This window comes from Carcharhinus amblyrhynchos, chromosome 19 (genome assembly GCF_965287045.1).
Source record: "Carcharhinus amblyrhynchos chromosome 19, sCarAmb.v2.hapA, whole genome shotgun sequence".
Classification (NCBI taxonomy): Eukaryota; Metazoa; Chordata; class Chondrichthyes; order Carcharhiniformes; family Carcharhinidae; genus Carcharhinus; species Carcharhinus amblyrhynchos.
The window spans coordinates 30,694,665-30,717,627 of NC_137342.1; the positions used below are offsets into that span (position 1 = coordinate 30,694,665).

General features: G+C 42.4%; 1 protein-coding gene across 2 annotated transcripts in view; it reads right to left on the reverse strand.

Annotated features, from left to right (window-relative positions):
• Positions 1 to 22,963, reverse strand: part of reln (reelin) — a 318,770-nt gene that overhangs the window by 192,783 nt on the left and 103,024 nt on the right. For both annotated transcript variants that reach the window (XM_080207461.1, XM_080207462.1), the window contains 4 exons: positions 17,850 to 17,882; positions 14,549 to 14,627; positions 10,843 to 10,939; positions 2,585 to 2,636 (listed from right to left, as the gene is read on the reverse strand). In XM_080207461.1, the coding sequence (XP_080063587.1) occupies positions 2,585 to 2,636; positions 10,843 to 10,939; positions 14,549 to 14,627; positions 17,850 to 17,882 (261 nt within the window). The remainder of the gene's footprint in view (positions 1 to 2,584; positions 2,637 to 10,842; positions 10,940 to 14,548; positions 14,628 to 17,849; positions 17,883 to 22,963) is intronic.

Sequence of the window (22,963 nt, forward strand, 5' to 3'; positions counted from 1 at the left end):
TAGAGAGCGAGAAAATATGTTTCAGAGATACAAAAGCATTGGTCAGACCCACCTGGAGTACTATAAGACCATGAGATACAGGAGCAGAATGAGGCCATTCGGCCCATCAAGTCTGCTCCACCATTCGATCATGGCTGAAATGTTTCTCACCCCATTCTCCTGCCTTTTCCCCAAAACCTCTGATTGCTTACAACAACCTATCTACCTCGGTCTTAAATACAGTTAATGGCCTGGCCTACTTTACAGCCTTCTGTGGCAATGAATTCCACAGATTCACCACCATCTGGTTGAAGAAATTTCTCAGTCATCTCGGTTCTAAAGGGTCATCCCTTTACTCTGAGGCTGTGACTTCGGATCTTAGTCTCTCCTATTAATGGAAACATCTTCTCTGTGAGCAGTTCTGGGCCCCACAATTTAGACAGGATACATACAGGCCTTCATAGAAGTGAAGCATATGAGAGTTACCAGAACGATACCAAGGGTTACAATGTTCTGATAAAAGGAAATTACACTAACTAGGGCTGTATTCCCTAGGATTTAAAAAGTAAAGTAAGAAGTTGATCAAAGTTTTCAAGATATTAAAACAAATAGTTTCTCTCTATCTACACCATTTCCACTGGTGGAGTACAGAACCTAAAGATTAGAGCAACACCTTTCAGTAGTAAGCACGTTGTATGATAGAAGGTTGGAACAAATGACAATTGATTCTCGATCAATTTTTAATTTTAAAACTCAGTTAATAGATTTTTGTTATCTGAGATATTAAGGGATATAAAGCAAATGCAGGTAAATGGAGTTAGGTCACAGATCATTAAAAGGTGGAACAGCCTTCTCCTGTTCTTATGAGATGCAGAACTTTATGACAAAAATGACAGACATGCCCATGTTGCTGCAGTTCCTGGATTGGTCAACAGAGTTGCACTCACAGTTGATGTAGAATGACTTTGGGTGGAGTTCTCCCAAAAAAATTCAGTGTTGAATTCACAGGAAAACTGGAGTAATTCAGAATGATCCACACTCTGTGTGATGTAGAGGCCACCAGAGTGAATGTCATTAGATTTCAGGGGCTGGGGCCTATTCCCACCCAAGAGGCTGAAACCAGCAGGCCTATGCACATGCGCAGTGGTCCCAAGCTGTCAGCGTCCTGTTTGCTGGCCAGCTCGATTGCTGGGTAACCTGGGACTCCTCCAACAACCCCATGGTCCAATCGCGCTCCCCTGACTGTTCCAGGGCCAGCCTTGACACCCCCCATCTCAGACTGCCCCAGTCTCCAGCCCCCTCCCCCAACCAACCTGCCCCAATTGCTGGCCTCCGTCCTGCTCCCATCGATCCCAATGCAGAGTGGTAGTGGGACGCCCTATTCCCACTGTGTCCCTAGGTCCTGCTACCCCAATATACCTTGGCACTGCCATGCAAGGAGCCCCCGGGCATTGGCAGCTTGCCCCTGGCACAGTGCCATGGGCACAGGCTGGCACTGCCCAGGGGGCACCCCCACCCTCCCCGAAGGGTCCCCAATTGCCCCCCCCCCACCTTCACTCCAGCGAGGTCGGGCCACTAGCTCCCAGAAAGTAGCTGTAATCCCTGTCTCTGCCAGAGTGAAATACTCCGAGGGGTGGGAGAGGCTAAAGAGCCCGGAGACTTCAGTTCTGAGTCTGCCAATAGCATTAAAATTAGATTTAAATGAAGATTTAAAATGACTTACCTGTCTTCCCACCGGTTTCCAGCGCAGATTTCTGGCGCTGGGAGATGCATGTGCGGTGGGAATGCATGCGTGAATCCCATGCATGCCTGGCCATGAGATTTCTCAATCCGTTGTACTGGAAAATTAGCATTGTGGGGTGGGATAATTGCGCCCTTTATCTTTGATGCATTAGTGTTTGGCTGTGAGGTGATGATTGAGGTCATCAGATTCCTGTCCAATTTTCATCTGATGCTGCAATTTGCTGACATAGTGGAATGTCCTTTTTGTGGCAGCACATTAATAAGGAATCTTTCTCCACTGAAAGAACTGTCTTACTATGAGTAGCTGGCCTTGTCCTATAGAAGTCAGGATAGAAATCTTTGGATGTCTGCTGGATTTGAAATAATACTTTGTGGGTGTATTAATATTGATGGGGGGACCATAAGAGCATGTTAATAATTGATGGGCAATCCTCTCACACAGAAGTATGAGACTTGGGAAATGCTTCATTTTCCATCTTCGCTTCCATATGCTGACTCGGATGAAATTAAAAATATGCCATTGAGACAGAGTGTGATGAAATTTCTTCAAATTCCCTGACAGCATAGCGTTTATGTGCACTTACTTGTTGCTTCAACATGTACTCCCCCCAACAATACTGATAATAACTTTTCCATCGTGGATGGAAGGTTAGAATAACAGAAGTTTGCTTCCACTGCCTTTGTATTGTCTTTCTATTATGTTCTGCAACATGCTGAAGTAAAAAACTGTTTCAGTCTGTTGTAAAATGTTTGCCTTATTAAAATGGAAGTTACTAAATCGCAAAGTTTTCAAAATGCTTCTGCAATGCTGCTTCAATGCTGATGAGGCTGGATAAGTGAAGAAAAGGTTAATGTTGCTTACCGATAGAGAACTGAAGAACAGATGCTGTGGTTGTATTAAGCATAACGGTGGTCTAGAAAAAAAGACAAGAGGATTAGAAGAGGAAACATCTTGACCTCAACTGCTGAAATAATTGAATTAGAATGCTCTTTGGTTGATGTCACTTTAGAAGGAGCCCTCTCTGATCCCGCCTGAGAGCAGTGAAGCTTTCATACAAGGAATTTGGCTGTGAGTGGTATGAGCAATTGGGATAAATGAGAAAGTGTGAATCAGAATTCCCACTCAGATCATCAGAATCACACTCAAAGCTGAAAGTGAATCTGCAATGAAATGTCAAGTGGAATTTAAGGATGCAGGAATAGTTAAAGAGCTGATCTGATTATTTTTCATTTATTCTTACCTCAATCTTACAATTTTCAACTTTCCGCCAAACCTGGAATTGATCCAATTCATTTTTTAATTAGTTTAACTGAGTCAGTCTGTACTTTATGAGGTAACAAGTTTTTCTTTGAATTGATACCCAAAGTGTGTTATGTTCACCTTGATATTTCTTTATGTTATAACTTGAAAAATGCTGAACTATCATTAATATATGTCCAGTTGAGAAATCCTCATGAACACTGGTCACAAACAAAGCCAAAAGAACAGTTTAAATATTTAAACAAGAAATTAATACAATAGCCTGTGTAGAAACAGTAACCAAAAGTTGAAAATGCCTTTAACAAAGAAGGTTGACTTGTTGCTGACAGCTGGGCATTTAAACTCAACATAACTGTCAAATGAAGCCAGGCGTTAATAGTCAATTAATTAGCAATGTAATCAGTGTATCTATGATGTTTTGCATCCATCTATCCCATAGGCCCCACAATTGCTTTATTTGTCATTTGAAATGGCTGCTATTCATAAAATAAATTGGATGACTCACGATCCAGATTGTACCCAAATTCTGATGACTGATTAATCATCAATATTTCACATGCTTTTCGCTTGTGCTTTGTTAATCGTGAGGACAATTTTGTGCAGAGAATTCCATGTCCATTTAAAATTGGATTGCAGCTGTCCAAGCCCATCTGACTTGACTTCGTTGACAGCTGTTAAAGGAAGTCTTTAGCAAGAACAAACTTGAGTTTTTGAGTTGTGCTTGTGCAGAGCTGTCTTACAGCTCTGTAAAACAAGGTCTCAATCTTAATAAAACTTCAGCTAACTTAGCAGGAGTAAAGAAGCTAAAGAACCATCCTACCATGGGATTAGAAAAAGACATTTCTGTCTCTTTATATCATATTGTACAACTCTGCATTTGAACATCAGAAACCACTGAACAGGTCACAACTTTACTCATCTCTGCTCCTGAAGTCTAGTTAGGAACACATGATCTGTGCAGACTTGGAGGGCCAAAGGGCCTGATCCTATGCTGTACTGTTCTTTGACTAGTCTTTGAAATCACAACCATGTACGTTGGAAGACAGGATGTAGATTAGGATGAAAATCAGGATGAAGATGTGCGGGTTAGGTTGACTGGCCATCTAAGTTGACCCTTACTGTCAGGGGCATTAGCAGGGTAAATGACGGCTACGGAAATAGGGCCTGGGTGGGATTGTGGTCGATACAGACTCGATGGGCAAAATGACCTCATTTGAAACTGTAGGGATTCTATACAGCTGCTTAAAACATATACCCCATGCTTTTCTATAGCCCACTCTTTAGAAATGAAAAGAAAATTGTATAATTTTTATCTTAGGATCAGAATTCCACTGATTTGAAAAGAATTGTCATACTAAAATGGTTAAAATGATGGTCATTAAGACTCAAGGGTGAGAATGTAACTAAATTAACAGTTAAAAAAAGCAAATTAACAGTAAAGAAAGCAAAAATGAAAAATTATCTGAATGCTTGCCTTTTGAAAGTCAGCGAAGGAGTAATTAGAAAGTATTTTGTTTTTATGTCTTTCAAAATGTAAGAACGCTCATTGCTCCATGGTAAATCTGCCTATTCTTAAACAAAGTATTATATATTCTTATCGTTGTATCATTTTAACGACATTTGGAAAAAAATGTTAGTCCTTTCAGGTCAAACACCTGATTGATTTCTCATTGCTTCTGCTGCTTCACATCATGAGGACAAAAAAAAAGGTCAGTATATTACTGAGGATCACTCCCTGTGTATATGATGTGGAGATGCCGGTGTTGGACTGGGGTGGGCACAATAAGAAGTCTGCAACAATAAGAAGTCCAGCAGGTTTATTTGGTAGCACAAGCTTTCAGAGTGTCGCTCCTTCTTTGAGTGAGGACTTGTGTTCACAAACAGGGCATATATACAGACACAAACTCAATTTACAAGATAATGGTTGGAATGCGAGTCTTTACAGGTAATCAAGTCTTAAAGGTACAGACAACATGAGTGGAGAGAGGGTTAAGCACAAGTTAAAGAGATGTGTATTGTCTCCAGCCAGGACAGTTAGTGAGATGTTGCAAACCAAGACAAGACATGGGGGTTACAAATAGTGTGACATGAACCCAAGATCCCGGTTGAGGCCGTCCTCATGTTTGCGGAACTTGGTTATCAGTCTTTGCTCAGCAATTTGCGTCGTTGTGTGTCGTGAAGGCTGCCTTGGAGAATGCTTACCTGAAGATCAGAAGCTGAATGCTAAAATGTTCCCCGACAGGAAAAGAACACTCCTGCCTGGTGATTGTTGAGTGGTGTTCATTCATCCATTGTCGCAGTGTCTGCATGGTCTCCCCAGTGTACCATGCCCTGGGATATCCTTTCCTGCAATGTATTAGGTAGACAACGTTGGCCGAGTTGCAAGAGTTAAGTACCGCATATCTGGTGGATGGTGTTCTCACGTGAAATGATGGCATCCATATCGATGATCCGGCATGTCTTGCAGAGGTTGCTGTGGCAGGGTCATGTGGTGATGTGGTCATTGTTCTCCTGAAGGCTAGGTATTTGCTGCAGACAATGGTCTGTTTGAGGTTGTGTGGTTGTTTGAAGGCAAGAAGTGGGGGTGTGGGGATGGCCTTGGTGAGATGTTTGTCTTCGTTGATGACATGTTGAAGGCTCCAGAGAAAATGTTATAGTTTCTCCACTCCGAGGAAGTACTGGATGATGAAGAGTACTCTGTCCGCTGTGTCCTGTGTTTGTCTTCTGAGAAGGTTGGTGCGGTTTTTTGCTGTGGTGCTTCAGAACTGTTGATCAATGAGTTGAGCACCATACCCTGTTCTTATGAGGGCATATTTCAGTGTCTGTAGGTGTCTGTTGCGATCCTCCTTATCTGAGCAGATCCTGTGTGTACGGAGGGCTTGCCCATCTTCCACAAACCCTAACAGGCCAACAGCGAACACAATGAGACAGCCAATGACAGAGGGTAGCTGACAGAGAGATCCGCAGTGCAGCAACCAAAGAGGAAAGAGTCGAATTGGACTCCTCCAGAAGGCCACTGCCCTCGATGAGACATGTATGCCCAAGCTGTCAGGTGTGTCAATGCCAGATTCATCAGCTGCATCCACAAGACAGCGCCGAATGTCACCCAATCACAATGCAATGCCATCTGCACTCTCAAGACCAACCGCAACATTGTCATTAAACCAGCAAAGGAGGGGCCACCGTCATACTGAACAGAACGGATTACTGCAAAGAAGTACACCGATAACCGAACAACGAGGAACACTGCAGTTACCCGCAGATCTGACCAAAGAACACACCTGTCAACTCAACAGACCTGATCAAGACCTTTGATCCAGACCTTCAGAGCATCCTCCACGCTCTCATCCCACATGCTCCCTGCATTGGAGATCTCTACTGCCTCCCGAAGATACACAAGGTTAACACACATGGTCGTTCCATTGTATCAGGCAATGGGATTCTGTGTGAGAACCTCTCCGGCTACGTCAAGGGCATTCTGAAACCCATTGTACAAAGAACCCCCAGATTCTGTTGCGACACTATGGACTTCCTACAGAAACTCAGCACACATGGAGCAGTTGAACCAGAAGCACTCCTCGTCACAATGGCTGTCTCGGCACTCTGCACCAGCATCCGAAGATGGCATTACTGCAACAATCTCAATACTCTAAGCCGACAACTGCCAATCTCCAAATGCAACGTCTTCATCTTCAACAACCAGTTCTTCATCCAGACACATGGAACAGCCATGGGGACCAAATTCGCACTTCAATATGCCAACATCTTCATGCACAGGTTCGAACATGGCCTCTTCACCACACAGGACCTTCAACCGATGCTATACACTAGATCCATCAATGACACTTTTTTCCTTTGGACTTATGGTGAACAATCACTGAAACAATGACATGATGACATCAACAAGTTCCATCCCACCATCAGATTCACCATGGAATACTCTCCGGAATCAGGTGCATTCTTGGACACACGCATCTCCATCAAGGACGGTCACCTCAGCACTTCACTGTACCGCAAGCCTGTGGATAACTTCACGATGCTCCACTTCTCCAGTTTCCACCCTAAACACGTTATAGAAGCCATTCCCTACAGACAAGCCCTCCATACACACAGGATTTGCTCAGATGAGGAAGATCACAACAGACACCTACAGATGCTGAAAAAACGCCCTCATAAGAACAGAATATGGCACTCGACTAATCGATCAACAGTTCCAACACACCATGGTGAAAAACCGCACCGACCTCCTCAGATGACAAACAGAACATGGCAGACAGAGTACCCTTTGTTGTCCAGTACTTCCCTGGAGCAGAGAAGCTACGACATCTTCTCCGGAGCTTTCAACATGTCATCAATGAAGAGGAACATCTCGCCAAGGCATCTCCACACCCCCACTTCTTGCCTTCAAACAACCGGACAACTTCAAACAGACCATTGTCTGCAGCAAACCACCCAGCCTTCAGGAGAATAGTGACCACAACACCACACAATCCTGCCACAGCAACCTCTGCAAGACATGCCGGATCAATGACACGGATGCCATTATCTCACATGAGAACACCATCTACCAGGTACACTGTACATACTCTTGCAACTCGGTTAACGTTGTCTACCTGATACATTGCAGGAAAGAATGTCCCAAGGCATGGTACACTGGGGAGACCATGCAGACATTACGGCAATGGATGAATGAACACCGCTCGACAATCGCCAGGCCAGACTATTCTCTTCCTGTTGGGGAGCACTTCAGCGGTCACAGGGATTTGGCCTCTGATCTTCAGGTAAGTGTTCTCCAAGGCGGCTTTCACAACACACAACATGGAGTCGCTGAGCAGAAACTGATAGCCAAGTTCTGCACACATGAGGATGGCCTCAACCGGGATTCACATCATACTATCTGTAACCCTCACAACTTGCCTGGGCTTGCAAAATCTCACTAACTATCCTGGCTGGAGACAATACACATCTTTTTAAACTTGCTTAACCCTCTCTCCACTCACATTGTCTATACCTTTAAGACTTGATTACCTGTACAGACTCGCATTCCAACCATTATCTTGTAAATTGAGTTTGTGTCTGTATATACCCTGTTTGTGAACACAAGTCCTCACTCACCGAAGAAGGAGTGACACTCTGAAAGCTTGTGCTACAAAATAAACTGTTGGACTTTAACCTGGTGTTGTGGGACTTCTTACTATGTGTACATCACAGAGCTCCCTGAGGATCATTCCCTATGTACATCACAGAGCTCCCTGAGGATCATTTCCTGTGTATGTCAGAGGGCTCTCTGAGGATCACTCCCAGTATACATCACAGAGCTCTGAGGATCACTCCCAGTGTACATCAAAGAGCTCCCTGTGTATATCACAGAGTTCCCTGAGGATCATCCCCTGTGTACATCATAGAGCTAGCTCCCTGAGGATCACTCTGTGTGTACATTAGTCCACAAAGCTCTCTGGTCTGCAAACACCAGCAGTTCATGTAGGTACACACTGAGCAATTTATTAAGGAGTCTTCTTCGTCAGGAACACACCAAAACAAAGTACATTATTAATACATAAAACTAAAAGTGTGAATTGTCCTTTCAGAAGCAGTTTAACTCTCGGAATTTTGGAACCTTGTGCTAATCTTTCCCATGATTGTGTTCCAAATTATTATTGTTGGTGCAGACTTGATGGGCCAAAGGGCCTCTTCTGCACTATATGATTCTGTGATTATCCTGTGTGAACTATCATTTTACAGAATAATAGGAGACTTCTTCTATCTCTTCCTCTGAGACTACATAAATTCAAGAAAGGGTTAAAATACACGTTGTTAGTGGCTGAATCGGATTACTGATAATCTAAATAGACCTGTCCTAGCAGTAAATGGTCTGGGATCCACACTGTGAATTAAATGTAGTGAATCAGATTTTATCTATAAAGCACTCAAAAGTTCAAGTATATGATGTGCGGTAAATTCAGAGTACAATACTGGTTTCTTTTAGCATCCTTTACTGCGACTAAAGGCAGCATCATAATATAGCCCTGACTGATCTCTATATTCACAACCTACAGTGGGGGGTTAGTTAGAATTTGAAACATGATAACATTTTGAGTAGTAAAGTTAAATTTTCAGTCTCCTACTCGTCTCATCTTTATCTTCACAATGCTTGCGAGACAAATTCCTCTACATCTGGCATGGTGACTAGTAATGGCCAAGGGAGAATGGATTAAGAAATTGCAATTAAGCAGCACTTCTGTGGATATTTGTTAAATCCTTGCTATCTAGTTATTTTCTCCGCTTATTCAGCTTTTCCTCTATCATGTCAGATGCAAATCCCCAGAAAAGGTGGCAAACAAGTACCTTATCTCTGTCAATAGTTTCTGTGATCTGCCACTGCCAGATTCCATTTTTATGTAGGAATTTGTCTAGCCTGTAAAATCTGCATCAATTCCAAGTATTAGGGAAAAGTCTGGGAATTCATGTTGTGGAGACCAGAAGTAGAAATGCAAATCGAAACATAGTACTGAGGTATAGCAACAGACTCTACACTCAGCACCCAGCATAGTTCCCAGAGGATCACATCCCGCAGTTATTCAGTTTTATATTTTTATTTTAAATTAAGATTGTCGGGTGTTACTAGGTTTGAAAAGAGACCACTCATCCTTTCTGATAGGAATGTCGTGTGGTGCAGTATAAGATGCAAACATAATAAAAAGAGAATCAATGTACATAGGTAAGAAATCTATTATCTGTGAGTTAGAACACCAGCCATATTGTGGGTAGATTTTTAAGGTTATTGGGTTGAATTTGCCCCTTGGTTTGCCTCAATTTTTGAGTTGATGGTGATCAGGAAGAATAGGAATGCTCCCCCCAAATCTACATTGTTCCTGACAACTGCCATCAACCCCATCTTTGTTTTTTTCCAGCCACTACACCACCCAAAATTCAAGGCCCTTATCTGAGAGCTGCTGCTCACTAGACAAAGAGCCTCAAAATTCATCCTTTTCAATGGGAGAACTGTCTGTGGAAATGTGACAGATTAGGCAGATGCTTAAATCAGTAAAGTGGGGCCTGAGGCCTAGCTTTGACAAGTCTAAGACAGGAGCTGGAATTCTCCGGCCATTCACGCAGGCGGGATTCTCTAGGCCCGCTGGCAGCGCACTCCCTCCAACGGATATCCTGGCAGCATGGGGTGACATCAGTGGGAAATTCCATTGACATGACAAGACCACCAGTGTATGGCTTGCTGCCTCCCACGACTAAGAAACACGCGGCTGGGAGGCCAGAGAATCCCACCCCATGTTTTTCAAACTGGGGATCGTGGCTCGTGGGTGGGTCATGGGAGGTTGAAAAATGCATTGTCAAAAATGATGCCCAAAGATTGCTTGACCTTTCCCCCCCTCCCCTCCTCCCCCCCATTTTCCCCTGGGTAAATTCTCACTGCAGTACAGAGTATGAACACATGAGGCAAGAATAAACAGGTCTGTGTGTCCTACACATGTACTTGCCATCAATTCACTTGGTGCCAATTTTGATTCACTTTCTAGTAAGCCAATTGTAGATATGGATAGTTTTTCACACGAAAGAGAGGGCGAAAGTGAACGTGGTATGGGCCACGAGGGTTAGCCATTTGGTAAATGTGAAACACTGGTCTCGGATGTCCTGGTGCCTGTGCAATCTGAGCTCTAAACAGGTCAGGATAAATTTCTGGCCTGTGGAGTATATTATATTATTTGAAGAATATGCAGTTAATGTGAGCTCCTTTCACATTCAGTGGCTCATTGCAGTTTCCTGTCATTGTTCATTGCAGAAAGTATAAATCAATCAGTTTTAATTTCATGAAGTAAATACTTTCACATTTAAAAGCAATTTACCAGTTCTCGTGGACCATATGGCTCGCAGAATGTAATTGCATTGCCATGCATTATGATGCCGCACTGATCCCCAACCAGACAGTGGCTGCATTCAAACCTCAAAGAAATAACACAAAAATTACTTTAATTCATTCACGCCTGTCTATTAAAGAAGGACAAAAGTAAGTAGTTTGCATTTATATAGCATCTTTCACGTCCTCATGCTGTCCCAAAGCTGTTCACAGCCAACGTTTGTCAGGAACGTAGCAGTCAGATGCACACAGGGAAAGTGGTGGTGCAGTGGTATTGCGACTGGACTTGGAATCCAGGGACCAGGGTAATGCTTTCGGGACCTGGGTTTGAATCCCAAAAGATGGAGTTTGAATCCAATAAGAACCTAATGATGACTGTTGTCATGAAAATCTATCTGGCTCACTGTTGTCCCTTAGGGAGTTAAATCTTCTGGCCTTGCCTGGTCTGGCCCACATGTGACTCCAGACTCACAGTAATGTGACTGATTGTTAACTGCCCTCTGAAATGGCCTAATAGGCCATTGCGTTCAAAGGCCATTAGCGATGGGCAACAAATGCTGGCCTTGCCAGCAAGGCAACCTGTAAATGAAAAAAAAGGAAGATCTCACAAGCAACAAATAACCCAATAGCCTGTTTTTGCTGACTTTGATTAAGGGGAGAATAATACCAGGGGCTTATTTAATGGAAAGCTAAGGAGGCAGACAGGGCTTTGCTTTGTCATCTTATCTGAAAATGCACCTTCAACAATTCAGTAGTCTTAATTGTAACTACTAGAGCCTAGACTCTGTGTTCAAGTGTACGTTGGGACTGGAACTCATGAACTTCTGACTCAGACTTAGAATGCTGCCAACTAAACCAAATACAGGAAAGAAAAACAATACAGAATCCAAATCAACAACACTCTAAATTTACTTGGCATATTTAATACAACAAAGCAGTTTAGATGCTATACAACTTGCTACTTAGTAGTACTATGAGTATAGTTACATCACATGGACTGCAACAGTCAAGAAGGTGAATTGACCACCATTTCAAAAGCAATTAGTGATGGGCAATATATACTGGCTTGGATAGTGACACCCACATCCCCCAAGGAACTGAAAAAGATGAAGATTGATGGGGAAGGCAGATTCCATCAAAACATATCTTTCAGAAAGATAACTTCTGGTGAAGGGCTGTATTTAAGAGATTAAGGCTGTGATTCTCTGGAATAAAACTAAGTGCCCATGCCAGTGGGAAAATTGGAGTGTTTCCTGCTAGTAGCACGTTCCAACTGGGATGCTCCCACCTTTAGCATGTAAAAATATGCCTAACGGGAGGCACGCCAGCCAACCTGCCTTCACCGGGATCAGGGTGCCATTTTTATTGAGTGTCCCGATCTCTGCGTTCAGAGAGAGGCCCCCCTGACCACGGAATTGGTGACCCCCCGATGACAAGAAGACACCACCAACCCTTCAGGAAAGAGAGTCATCCTTCCCCGACCACTAAAAGGATAGGTGTTCCCACCCCATGTCATGTTAGTACTATAGCTTCCTGGCCAATCCCATAAATATACGCTGCAAAGATCATGCTGGGATTTATCAGAACAAGGGCCGTCACTAAAGTCCTCAAGTATTCGATCCATCCTGCTCAAACGCTTTTAACAAAATTCACAATAATCATATTTTGAGATAAATGAACACTATGGAATCACTGGTGGTTTCAGCGTAAGGGATGTTCTTTGGAAGAGGGTTTTACTGTTGCAAATACACAACTGACCCACCAGCATTTCACACTGATAATCAGATCCAAATAGCTAATATAATGAATATAAAAGTAGGGAGGTCTTGCTGCAGCTGTATAGGGCATTGGTGAGGCCGCAGCTGGAGTACTGTGTGCAGTTTTGGGCGCCGCACCTGCGCAAGGATATTTTGGCCCTGGAGGGAGTGCAGAGGAGGTTTACTAGGCTGATACCGGAGTTGAGGGGATTGAGCTATGAGGAGAGGCTGAATAAACTAGGCTTGTACTCGTTAGAGTTTAGAAGAATGAGGGGAGATCTCATTGAGACGTATAAGATGATGAATGGGATGGATAGGATAGAGGTGGAGAGACTCTTCCCGCTCAAAAAAGACAGTAGGACTAGGGGGCACAGCCTCAAGATAAAGGGGAGGCGGTTTAGAACGGAGTTGAGGAGGAACTTCTTCACTCAAAGGGTGGTGAATCTCTGGAATTCTCTGCCCGTTGAAGTGGTGGAGGCTGCCTCGCTAAATATTTTTAAGAAGCGGGTTGATGGGTTTTTGATAAGAGAAGGGATTAAGGGTTATGGGGAGAGGGCGGGAAAGTGGAACTGAGCCACGACAGATCAGCCATGATCTTATTGAATGGCGGGGCAGGCTCGAAGGGCTAGATGGCCTACTCCTGCTCCTATTTCTTATGTTCTTATGTTCTAATAGCTAAAGACTCACCTGATGAAGGAGCAGCGCTCTGAAAGCTTGTGCTACCAAATTAACCTGTTGGCCTTTAACCTGGTGTTGTGAGGCTACTTAATGTGCCCACCCCAGTTCAATGCCAGCAGCTCCACATCATAGTGGAATTAAAGGAAGTGAGAAAGCAGAAAAACAGGAAAGTGAGGGATAGAGAGTGAAAAAAAGTAAGGAAAAAAGTCAGTGATCCAGTAAAACACGAGAGGTATTTTTGGAGAGCCAGCTGTTAAAGCAAAAAGTAAAACTTGGAGAAAATATCAGATAAGCTTATTTAGATTTTGTGTTAAGTGAGCCATGAGCAAATGTGGTTATAAAAATATTGAAGAATGCAATATAATTTTGCTCTGAAGCTTGGTTTCAGGCATACTCCCCCTAGCAAAAGCTATACATATTTCTGGGTAAATTTGTAGATCTCCGCACTAGTGCAAACGGTGAAAATCTGCATCTGTGCCTGGGGCTGGAGCACTTTCTATCCACTTCATGCCACCACTGGTGGCATAAACTTGAGTTGTTTGAGAAACTTGATCTTTCTCTGCACCCTAGCTATGACTGTAACACTATATTTTTGCACTCTCCCATTTCCTTCTCTATGAACGGTATGATTTGGCTGTATAGCGCGCAAGAAACACTACTTTCCACTGTATGTTATTACATGTGACAATAAATAAATCAAGTCAAATCTAACACTTCAATAATTTCTGCCCTATTCTCTGGAACTTCCTCCTTAGACCTTAGCAGAAATAGAACATTCAGCTCATTGAATCTGTTCCACCATTCAATGATTTGATTTATTATTGTCGCATGTATTGGGATACAGTGAAAAGTATTGTTTCTTGCAATGCTATGCAGACAAAACCTACTGTTCATACAGTACAAGGGGGAAAGGAAAGGAGAGAGTGCAGAATATAGTGTTACAGTCATGGCTAGAGTGTAGAGTAAGATCAGCTTAATATATGGTAGGTCCATTCAAAAGTCTGATGGCAGCAGGAAGAAGCTGTTCTTGACTTGGTTGGTGTGTGACCTCAGACTTTTGTATGAGATCAAATCTGACAATTTCTAAGAGTTTTGAATATTTTACTTGGCTGTGCACTCATCAGTGTTCACAACGGAAATAAGGCTGATTCTCCGTGGTTCATTGCAAGTGTTGAAATAACCTTATTGCTAATAAGACCTTCAGCTTCTCTTCAAAGTACCAAGGTTAAACACTTTGTTTATATTTACACATACACCTACCAGATGTCTGGATTCAGTTCCAGTTGTGGATACGAGTCAAAGTCATCCCGAAGAATAATACTGGCACTGTGAATTTCAGCTAAGAAAGGAAATGAAGCCTAATTAATAAACAATCTATCACAAAGCAATTTTGTCTGAAAACATATAGGCTGAGCTTGTCCAACAATGTCTCAGGAGCTCCATCAATTTTTGTTTTATTAAGAGAAAGCATGAGTGTTTGTCACACAATTCATATTACACTCAATACTCTGGAGAGTCAGCCTTGCCTCACTTTGGCCTGTGTTCAAAGCCACTTCTTTCAAGGACAGGATGCATGCAAATCTTCGCAATAAAGGGTTAGAGATATTTCATCACCATGGCAACATTAGTTTGTTGTGGTTTTATTCCTTTAAAATTTAAATGAATGCTAATGGGAACTCCAAATGATAATGCCACACTGGACCTGGAAAATGACTATGCTCCATTAAAAACTGCAGTCTGCCAAGGGATGCAGGTTGTACTTTCACGTCTTATTATGCACCGCTGCATGCCTATATTAGCATCCAATTGTGTGTTTAGTCCCTCTCCTGATGCCTGTAAAACATTTATTGAGCGTGGCACTGGATATAGTCTCTCAGAGTTGCCAGGATAACCAAGCTTGTTATTCATTTTTACAACTCTGCCCATTCAACACACATCAACAAAGTTTTACTTAAAAAACACAAATATCTTTTAAAATTTGCTCTATCTTTTAAACATAAATACTTAAAACATGAGCTGGAACCTTGCTTCACTGCGTATGCTGGAATTCATACAGGCAAGAAAGTCAGTTTTAAAAGAAATCACATGGGAATTCACATATTGAAATCACTGGAGCGCCGAATAATTCTGCCTATTTATATTCTGGCGATATTATTTTCTTGAACTATTGTGATTTTATCACTTACAAATGTAAAGTGTGTTAGTTTTGTTGTCTGGAACCTTCCCATTTCAGATGCCCAGTGTCAGTATTTAGTAAATTCAGGTATGACACTGCCGGATGCAGATTAAAGCTCTCTTTAGCCACAATGATCTGTTCTGATCCACTTTCAAAAGGACACTCTCTACTCAGTAGTTTACTGTACCAGAATGGTATTTTCCTATTTCTCCCACCAAACCATCCTGTGGTTTGTCTGAATGCTGTTGTTGCCTTAGTGTCTAACTAGATGAAGTACTTAGTGCTGTGAAACTAGATAAATATTTTAATGAAAATTTTCTTGCTTTGTGTACCTAAAAGGTAGAACACTTGCTCGTCAAAAAGGCAGTACTACAACATATTCTAATGCTGTTACAAAGGTTGCATGAGTTTAACTAATGGTAAAGATGCAAGAGTAGTATCTTCTAATCTTTAACATACATTTGTCAAGAAGCTTACTGTAATAATTTCTACCATCTCTGCTGATAACTCTGCAGAGGAAAATGGTGTCTCATCAAGCTATGGCCTAGCACACTTACATATCGCAACCTGCACTATAGCATATCTGTGTACTATTCATTTACAACATTGTAGGCACCACACAATATCCATATATCACTAAGCCAGACCTTCACTTGAGCTCAGATGTGATTCTAGGGGTTGATTCCTCTTTTATGGCTCTGACCTTATCTTCCATGGGGAGTAATCCTTATGCATCTACACAGTAGCCCAGGTGGGCTATCTAGCTGGCTTAAAAAATACATTTCTTTTACTTGAGGCAAACTCCAGTCTCTTGAATTCTCTTTAGCCTCAAGGGATGCTATTGCCACTTATATCACCAAGTTGAAGGAAATCTTGGAGTTGTGTGATTTTGGAGCCACTTTGAATGATATGCTATGAAACAGATTAGTCCGCGGGTGAACGATGAGGCTTTTCAATGGAAGATACTAGCAGAGGCATATATAAATTTTAAGTGAGTGTTAGAGATAGCCCTAGCAAAAGAGAGAGCTGAAAAGGGTGCACAAGGGTTATAATGCACACAAAATGACACCTTCACCAATTAGGTTGGGAACCTGCAGTTAGCAGTGATGCCAAAAATGAAGATGTTGTAGTGCAGTTGGAAGTGAATTCAGCCACAGATAAAACAGGAAGATTTAGAACAGGAAATCAATTAGCAAAGATTGAAATAGAATGTTATCATTGTGAGGGTAACCACTCCCCTGAATTTTGGGGAGTGAGGTATGTCCTGGGCTTTTAGGGCAGGAAGGGATTGTCAATTTCAGTACCCGTCCACTCATCATATTATGGGGATGAGCTTTGGGTTGGGAGGAAGCTGGTGAGCTACCAATCTGTCATATATTACATGCCCACCTGCCCACTCCCTACCAAAACCATACCTGGCAGTAAAATCAAGCCCCCAGACACCAATGCCTCTAGACTGGGTCAGAATACAGGGCTTTACTTTAAAACTCCAGTATATAGCCTGGTTAAATACCATACTAAAGGATACAACACAGAAATATTTTATAACCTGTCTCAGTATAGAATCATATTTCTCTCCATTAATTAAGAGTGGCACAGTAGCACAGTGGTTAACACTACTGCCTCACAAGCACCAGGGGACCCAAGTTTGATTCCTGGCTTGGGTCACTATCTATGTGGAGTTTGCACATTCTCCCCGTGTCCGTGTGGGTTTCCTCCAGGTGCTCCAGTTTCCTCCCACAGTCCAAAGATGTGCGATTGGTGGATTGGCCATGATAAATTGTCCATTAGTGTCAGTGGGATTCGCAGGCTAAATATGCAGAGTTACAGGGATACGGCCTGGATGGGATCATTGTCAGTGCAGGTTTGATGGACTGAATGGTCTCCTTCGGCACTGATATTTGCTGAAGGTATCCTCCATTTGTAATGGATCTACAGGTTGTTAAAGCTACAAAAAACAGTCTCCCAGTCCATTTGATGTTATAGTTTTAATAATATTGTTTTTGAAAGCGCCCTCCTTTATCTGAGTATAGCCATCCAGTTGTAGTTGCCTGCGCCGTTGTGTATGATTGACCTCCCAACAACATGAAAGATTTAACAACATTTTTATACAATAGAAGAGATCCTTTATGATTAGTCAGCAATAATGCAATGACAGACTATAAGATTACATACAATTGATGAACTCCTGCTAAACACGACACAAGTTAAATCGGCACAGAGGGAGAGGGCAACCAGGGCCAAAGTGAAACAAAGTGTGGAGAATAACAGCTCAATAAAATCTTCAGATATGTCTGAAAAGTTGTCAAGAACACATCTTGATAACATAGGGTTACTGAAGAACTTCAGACAGCATTTGTGCTGTGTTAAAATATCCTCACTTACCCAACTTAGGCCGTAGGGGTGATTCAGTGGGAGCTGTGGGATGAGAACAGAACAGATAAGTTATGTTAATTGTTAGGCAAATGTTATTTTGTTTCAATGTAATGGTCTCATGTGTAAATAATTTACAACTGAAAAACTTTCAAGTACAATATTCTCTAGGTGAAATGGTAATTTTAGGATATGATGCAAATTCATGATGAAGCTAATTTTTTCTGAAGAATTTGGCTGATTGACAATCCAAATTAACTTTAAGAACAGCTGTTAATAATTAAGGAACTGCAGATAGTTTGCATTTTTGTTTCAGAGAATCACTTTTTGACTTAACTGCTGTATAAATCTGGACCATTTTAAGTTGAAAGTTGGTTAAAAATCCTAAACACTGTCCCCTTCACCCAAGATCAGGAATTTGCCAAGTGGAGAAATCATATTCTAGTGACCTTTTGGCAACAACATCACCAGGCTGCCTTCACACAGCAGCTTCCGAATGTTACGTAATTGTTTAGTAAAGTAAAATCCATCAATCACTTGTACAATCAGGCTTAAGTAGTGTTCTCTATTCATGAGGGTATGAATTACTCTTAAGATTCAATCAAACTAAGTTGTAAATATGTTCAACTCTACTTCTGCAGACAAAGCTGAAAGCTATATAAAATATACATGAAGGCACTCTTTAATGGAAATCCAATTTTGAGAATGCTCCCCTCTCCTTTTAAAGTGCAGTTGCTTGCTGGAGTTGAGATCTATTAATATCTATAAGCCACGAGGACCTCACTCAAACCTATTCTTCATGTATCAGTCTATACAGTGAAAGCCACTAGGATATTTGACTGTGAACAGCATCACACATGGGTGGCACAGTAGCACAGTGGTTAGCACTGCTGCTTCACAGCTCCAGGGACCTGGGTTCAATTCCTGGCTTGGGTCACTGTCTGTGTGGAGTTTGCACATTCTCCTCGTGTCTGCATGGGTTTCCTCTGGGTGCTTCGGTTTCCTCCCACAGTCCAAAGATGTGCGGGTTAGGTTGATTGGCCATGCTAAAATTGCCCCTTAGTGTCCTGGGATGTGTAGGTTAGAGGTAGTAGTGGGTAAATGTGTAATGATGTGAGGGTAGGGCCCGGGTGGGATTATGGTCAGTGTAGACTCGATGGGCCGAAGGGCCTCTTTCTGTACTGTAGGGTTCTATGATTCACACCAGAGTCACTTCATCTGATAGTGTCAAAAGCAGGCACCTTCTAATAAAACTTACTGGGCAATGATCACAAAGAGCATAGATTCTTTCCCCTGTTTTCTTTGAAGTAATGTCATGGGATCTTTTACATCCAACTGATGTAGGCAGATGGTGCCTCAGTTTAACATTACATCCAAAAGGGGATACTTCCAACAACACAGCACTCTCTCAGTGTTATGCTAGAGAGTTAACCTTGGTTTTTTTATGCTGAAACCCTGGAGTGTACTTGAACCCAGAACCTTGTGACTCAAAGGCAAGTACAATGCCAACTGAGCTCCAGCTTGTGTCAGCTATTAGCTCTCCCATATTATCAAACCTTATTATCCAAGCAGAACTCATTGTGGGAGCTTTACTCTGGATGTGGCTCATGCTGTATCTGCATTGAATTATTAAACTGGATAGTAGAGTACTTTATTCCTCATTACTAACATTCCTCATGTTGAGAATCACAAAGTAACACAAAGATATATATTTTCAAAGAAAGAATTGTTGAATTGAAAATAAATACAAATCAAAATGCAATCGATCAACTGACAGTTACCAGCACCATACATTAAAAATTAATAGTCAGGTTATTGGACCCCTCAGGCAAACTGAGAATTGATTGTTCTTGGTACGTTTTGTGCGTATCTAGTGTCGAGGTGTGGGAGAATATTGCATTAGTGACTATCCATGCCTGACACCATTGATAAAAGAGGTGATTTTGGGAAGAGGCTATGCTTGCCTTCGTGTGCTTATCTTTAGAATAATGTGTAGCTGAAAACTGCAGCAGGCGACGGTGCAGAGGGACCTCGGGGTCCTTGTGCATGAGTCGCAAAAACCCAGCTTGCAGGTGCAGCAGGTGGTCAGGAAGGCTAATGGGATGCTGGCCTTCATCGCGAGGGGGATTGAATATAAAAGTAGGGAGATCTTGCTGCGGCTGTATAGGGCATTGGTGAGGCCGCAGCTGGAGTACTGTGTGCAGTTTTGGGCGCCGTACTTACGCAAGGATATTTTAGCCTTGGAGGGAGTGCAGAGGAGGTTTACGAGGCTGATGCCGGAGTTGAGGGCGTTGAGCTATGAGGAGAGGCTGAATAGATTAGGCTTGTACTCGTTAGAGTTTAGAAGAATGAGGGGAGATCTCATTGAGACGTATAAGATGATGAATGGGATGGATAGGATAGAGGTGGAGAGACTCTTCCCGCTCAGAAAGGATAGTAGGACTAGGGGGCATAGCCTCAAGATAAAGGGGGGGCGGTTTAGAACAGAGTTGAGGAGGAACTTCTTCACTCAAAGGGTGGTGAATCTCTGGAATTCTCTGCCCATTGAAGTGGTGGAGGCTGCCTCGCTAAATATTTTTAAGATGCGGGTTGATGGGTTTTTGATGAGAGAGGGGATTAAGGGTTATGGGGAGAGGGCGGGAATGTAGAACTGAGCCACAACAGATCAGCCATGATCTTATTGAATGGCGGGGCAGGCTCGAAGGGCTAGTTGGCCTACTCCTGCTCCTATTTCTTATGTTCTTATGATAATGCAGTACTTTGATAGCTTCCACCAATTTTCAGGTGATGCAAAGATGTGGCATTGCTTCTGAATTTGTTTGTGCACTAACATCTTGCATGTGTGGCATCTAATCCAAAAGCTTTAAAATTCTGTGAACCCATTCAGGGTAACTTGAAGTGTCACTAACTGGAACCTCTCCCTACTGTACAGGCCTTTCTATAACTCTGTCCCAAATCCCAGGGAAAGGATCATTTCATTATTTAGGATGGACACCCTGCATCTGTAAAGCAATATAGCACCTGCCCCACTCTGTCATGTTATCTATCCCACCAGTACCAGGACCAGTACCATGTCCCATTGAGGGGGTAACAGCATGGAGCACATGGCCTTGCAAAATTCAGGGATAGTACTTGTTTTTAAAAATCCCCTGTTAGGAATACAGTGGGCACAGTAAGAAGTCTCACAACACCAGGTTAAAGTCCAACCAATTTATTTGATAGTAAACTCACAAGCTTTTGGGATTTGCCCCTTCGTCAGGTGTTTGGAGAGTTCTGGCCTCAGACAGAGCATATAACAGCACACACAGTTTACTGATTACTGATTAGAATGCAAGTCTTTACAACTAACCTGCTATTCAAGTCTTAAAGACGCAGACAATGTGAGTGGAAAGAGCATTAGGCATAGGTTAAAGAGATGTGTATTGTCTTCAGACAGTACAGTATGTGAGGTTTTCCAAGTTCCACACACTTGAGGACGGTCTCAACTGGGATCTTGAGTTCATGTCGCACTATCTGTAACCCCCATGACTTGCCTGGGTTTGCAAAATCTCACTTACTATACTGTAACCACCTATGACTACCGCACAGTTTTGGTGAGAATATTCTCCATTGTGCAAAAAGAGATAGATTCAGAACAGATAATGTTGATCAAAACTGGGCATCCACGAGGTACTGCAGGCTATTAGCAGAATTTTATTCCACCAAAATCTGTAACCTTACAGTCCAGTTTATCTCTCGCTCTCTCATTACCAACAAGCAGGTGATCCAGCCTGGCTCTATGAGGAGCACAGGAAAACATGCTGGGGCAGTACTAGAGGCGGACATAAAAATAAGGTACAACCTGTTATAACACAGGATTATATGCTTTCTAAACAGCAGCATGCTCCAGAGTTAAGCAATCTCACAAATAAAAGGTCAGATCGAAGCTCTGCAATCCTACCTCATTCAGTTGTGAATGGTGGTAGCCAATAAACTACTAATGGGAGGTGCAGGCTCCATGAACATCCTCCCCTCAACAATGGGGTGCCCAGCTCGTTAGTACAAAAGGTAAGGCTGAAGCTTTAGTCAGAAGTGCCAAATGGATGATCCATCTCGGCCTCCTCCTAAGATCCCCATCACCACAGATGTCAGTCTTCAGATGATTTGATTTGCTCCACATGACATCAAGAAATAGCTGAGTGCACAGCAAAGACTGAGCTTTAATAACGGCCTGACTGTAATGCTGAAGACTTGCGTTTCAGAATTGGATATTTCTCATGGTAAGTTGTTCCAACTACTAAACTGGAATCTATTCAACAGAGCACACAATTCCCCAAGTTTGCCCTACCTGCAAGAGGCAGAACAAATTTAATCTGGTCAATTACCCCACCAGCAGCCTAATCTCAACCATTAGCCATGGCTTAGTTGGTATCATTCTGGTCTCAGGGCCAATAAATTGTGGGTTCAGGACCCACCCTGGGACTTGAGCACAAAATTCCAGGAAGACACTTCCCCCTCAGGTGGGCATAAAAGGAGAAGAGTTATTACAGTGCCCTGGCCATTATCCCTCAATGAAGGGGGAGGGATGTCATGATGGCCATGGATTACCCCTCAATCAACATTGGTCATTACTGTATCACTGCTTGTGGGAGTGTGCTGTGCGCCCATTGCTTCCACATCACGACAGTACCATGAAAACCCTTAAAAAAAACCATATGGTACTTCACTGCTTATCATTATCAGCGTTACCAACCATGTGAAACAAATATAAACATCTTTATTACAATAGTGGACAATGTGGTAGCAATGTAACAAGAACTCGTACATTAATATTTCAAAAAGTAAATCCGAGGTGTGTTCCATTATAAGATTTAACACAATCCCATTAAATGTTCAAAATTAAGTCCTTCACTGGGTTTCATGAATTTTAAAGGCATGTTAACATTTTCTTTTTCATTTATCACAAATGATTCATTTTTCGTAAGGTTCAAAGTGTGTGGTTATTTGAAACATTCTTTAAAATTGAGTTCCCCATGACAGCGTCCAGCACTCAATCCATTCACACTTATCATGGGCAATCCTCAAAATCAGATAACTGGCACTAACCATTTCCAGGGAAGGCAATGGGAAAGGCACTGCTTAGATCC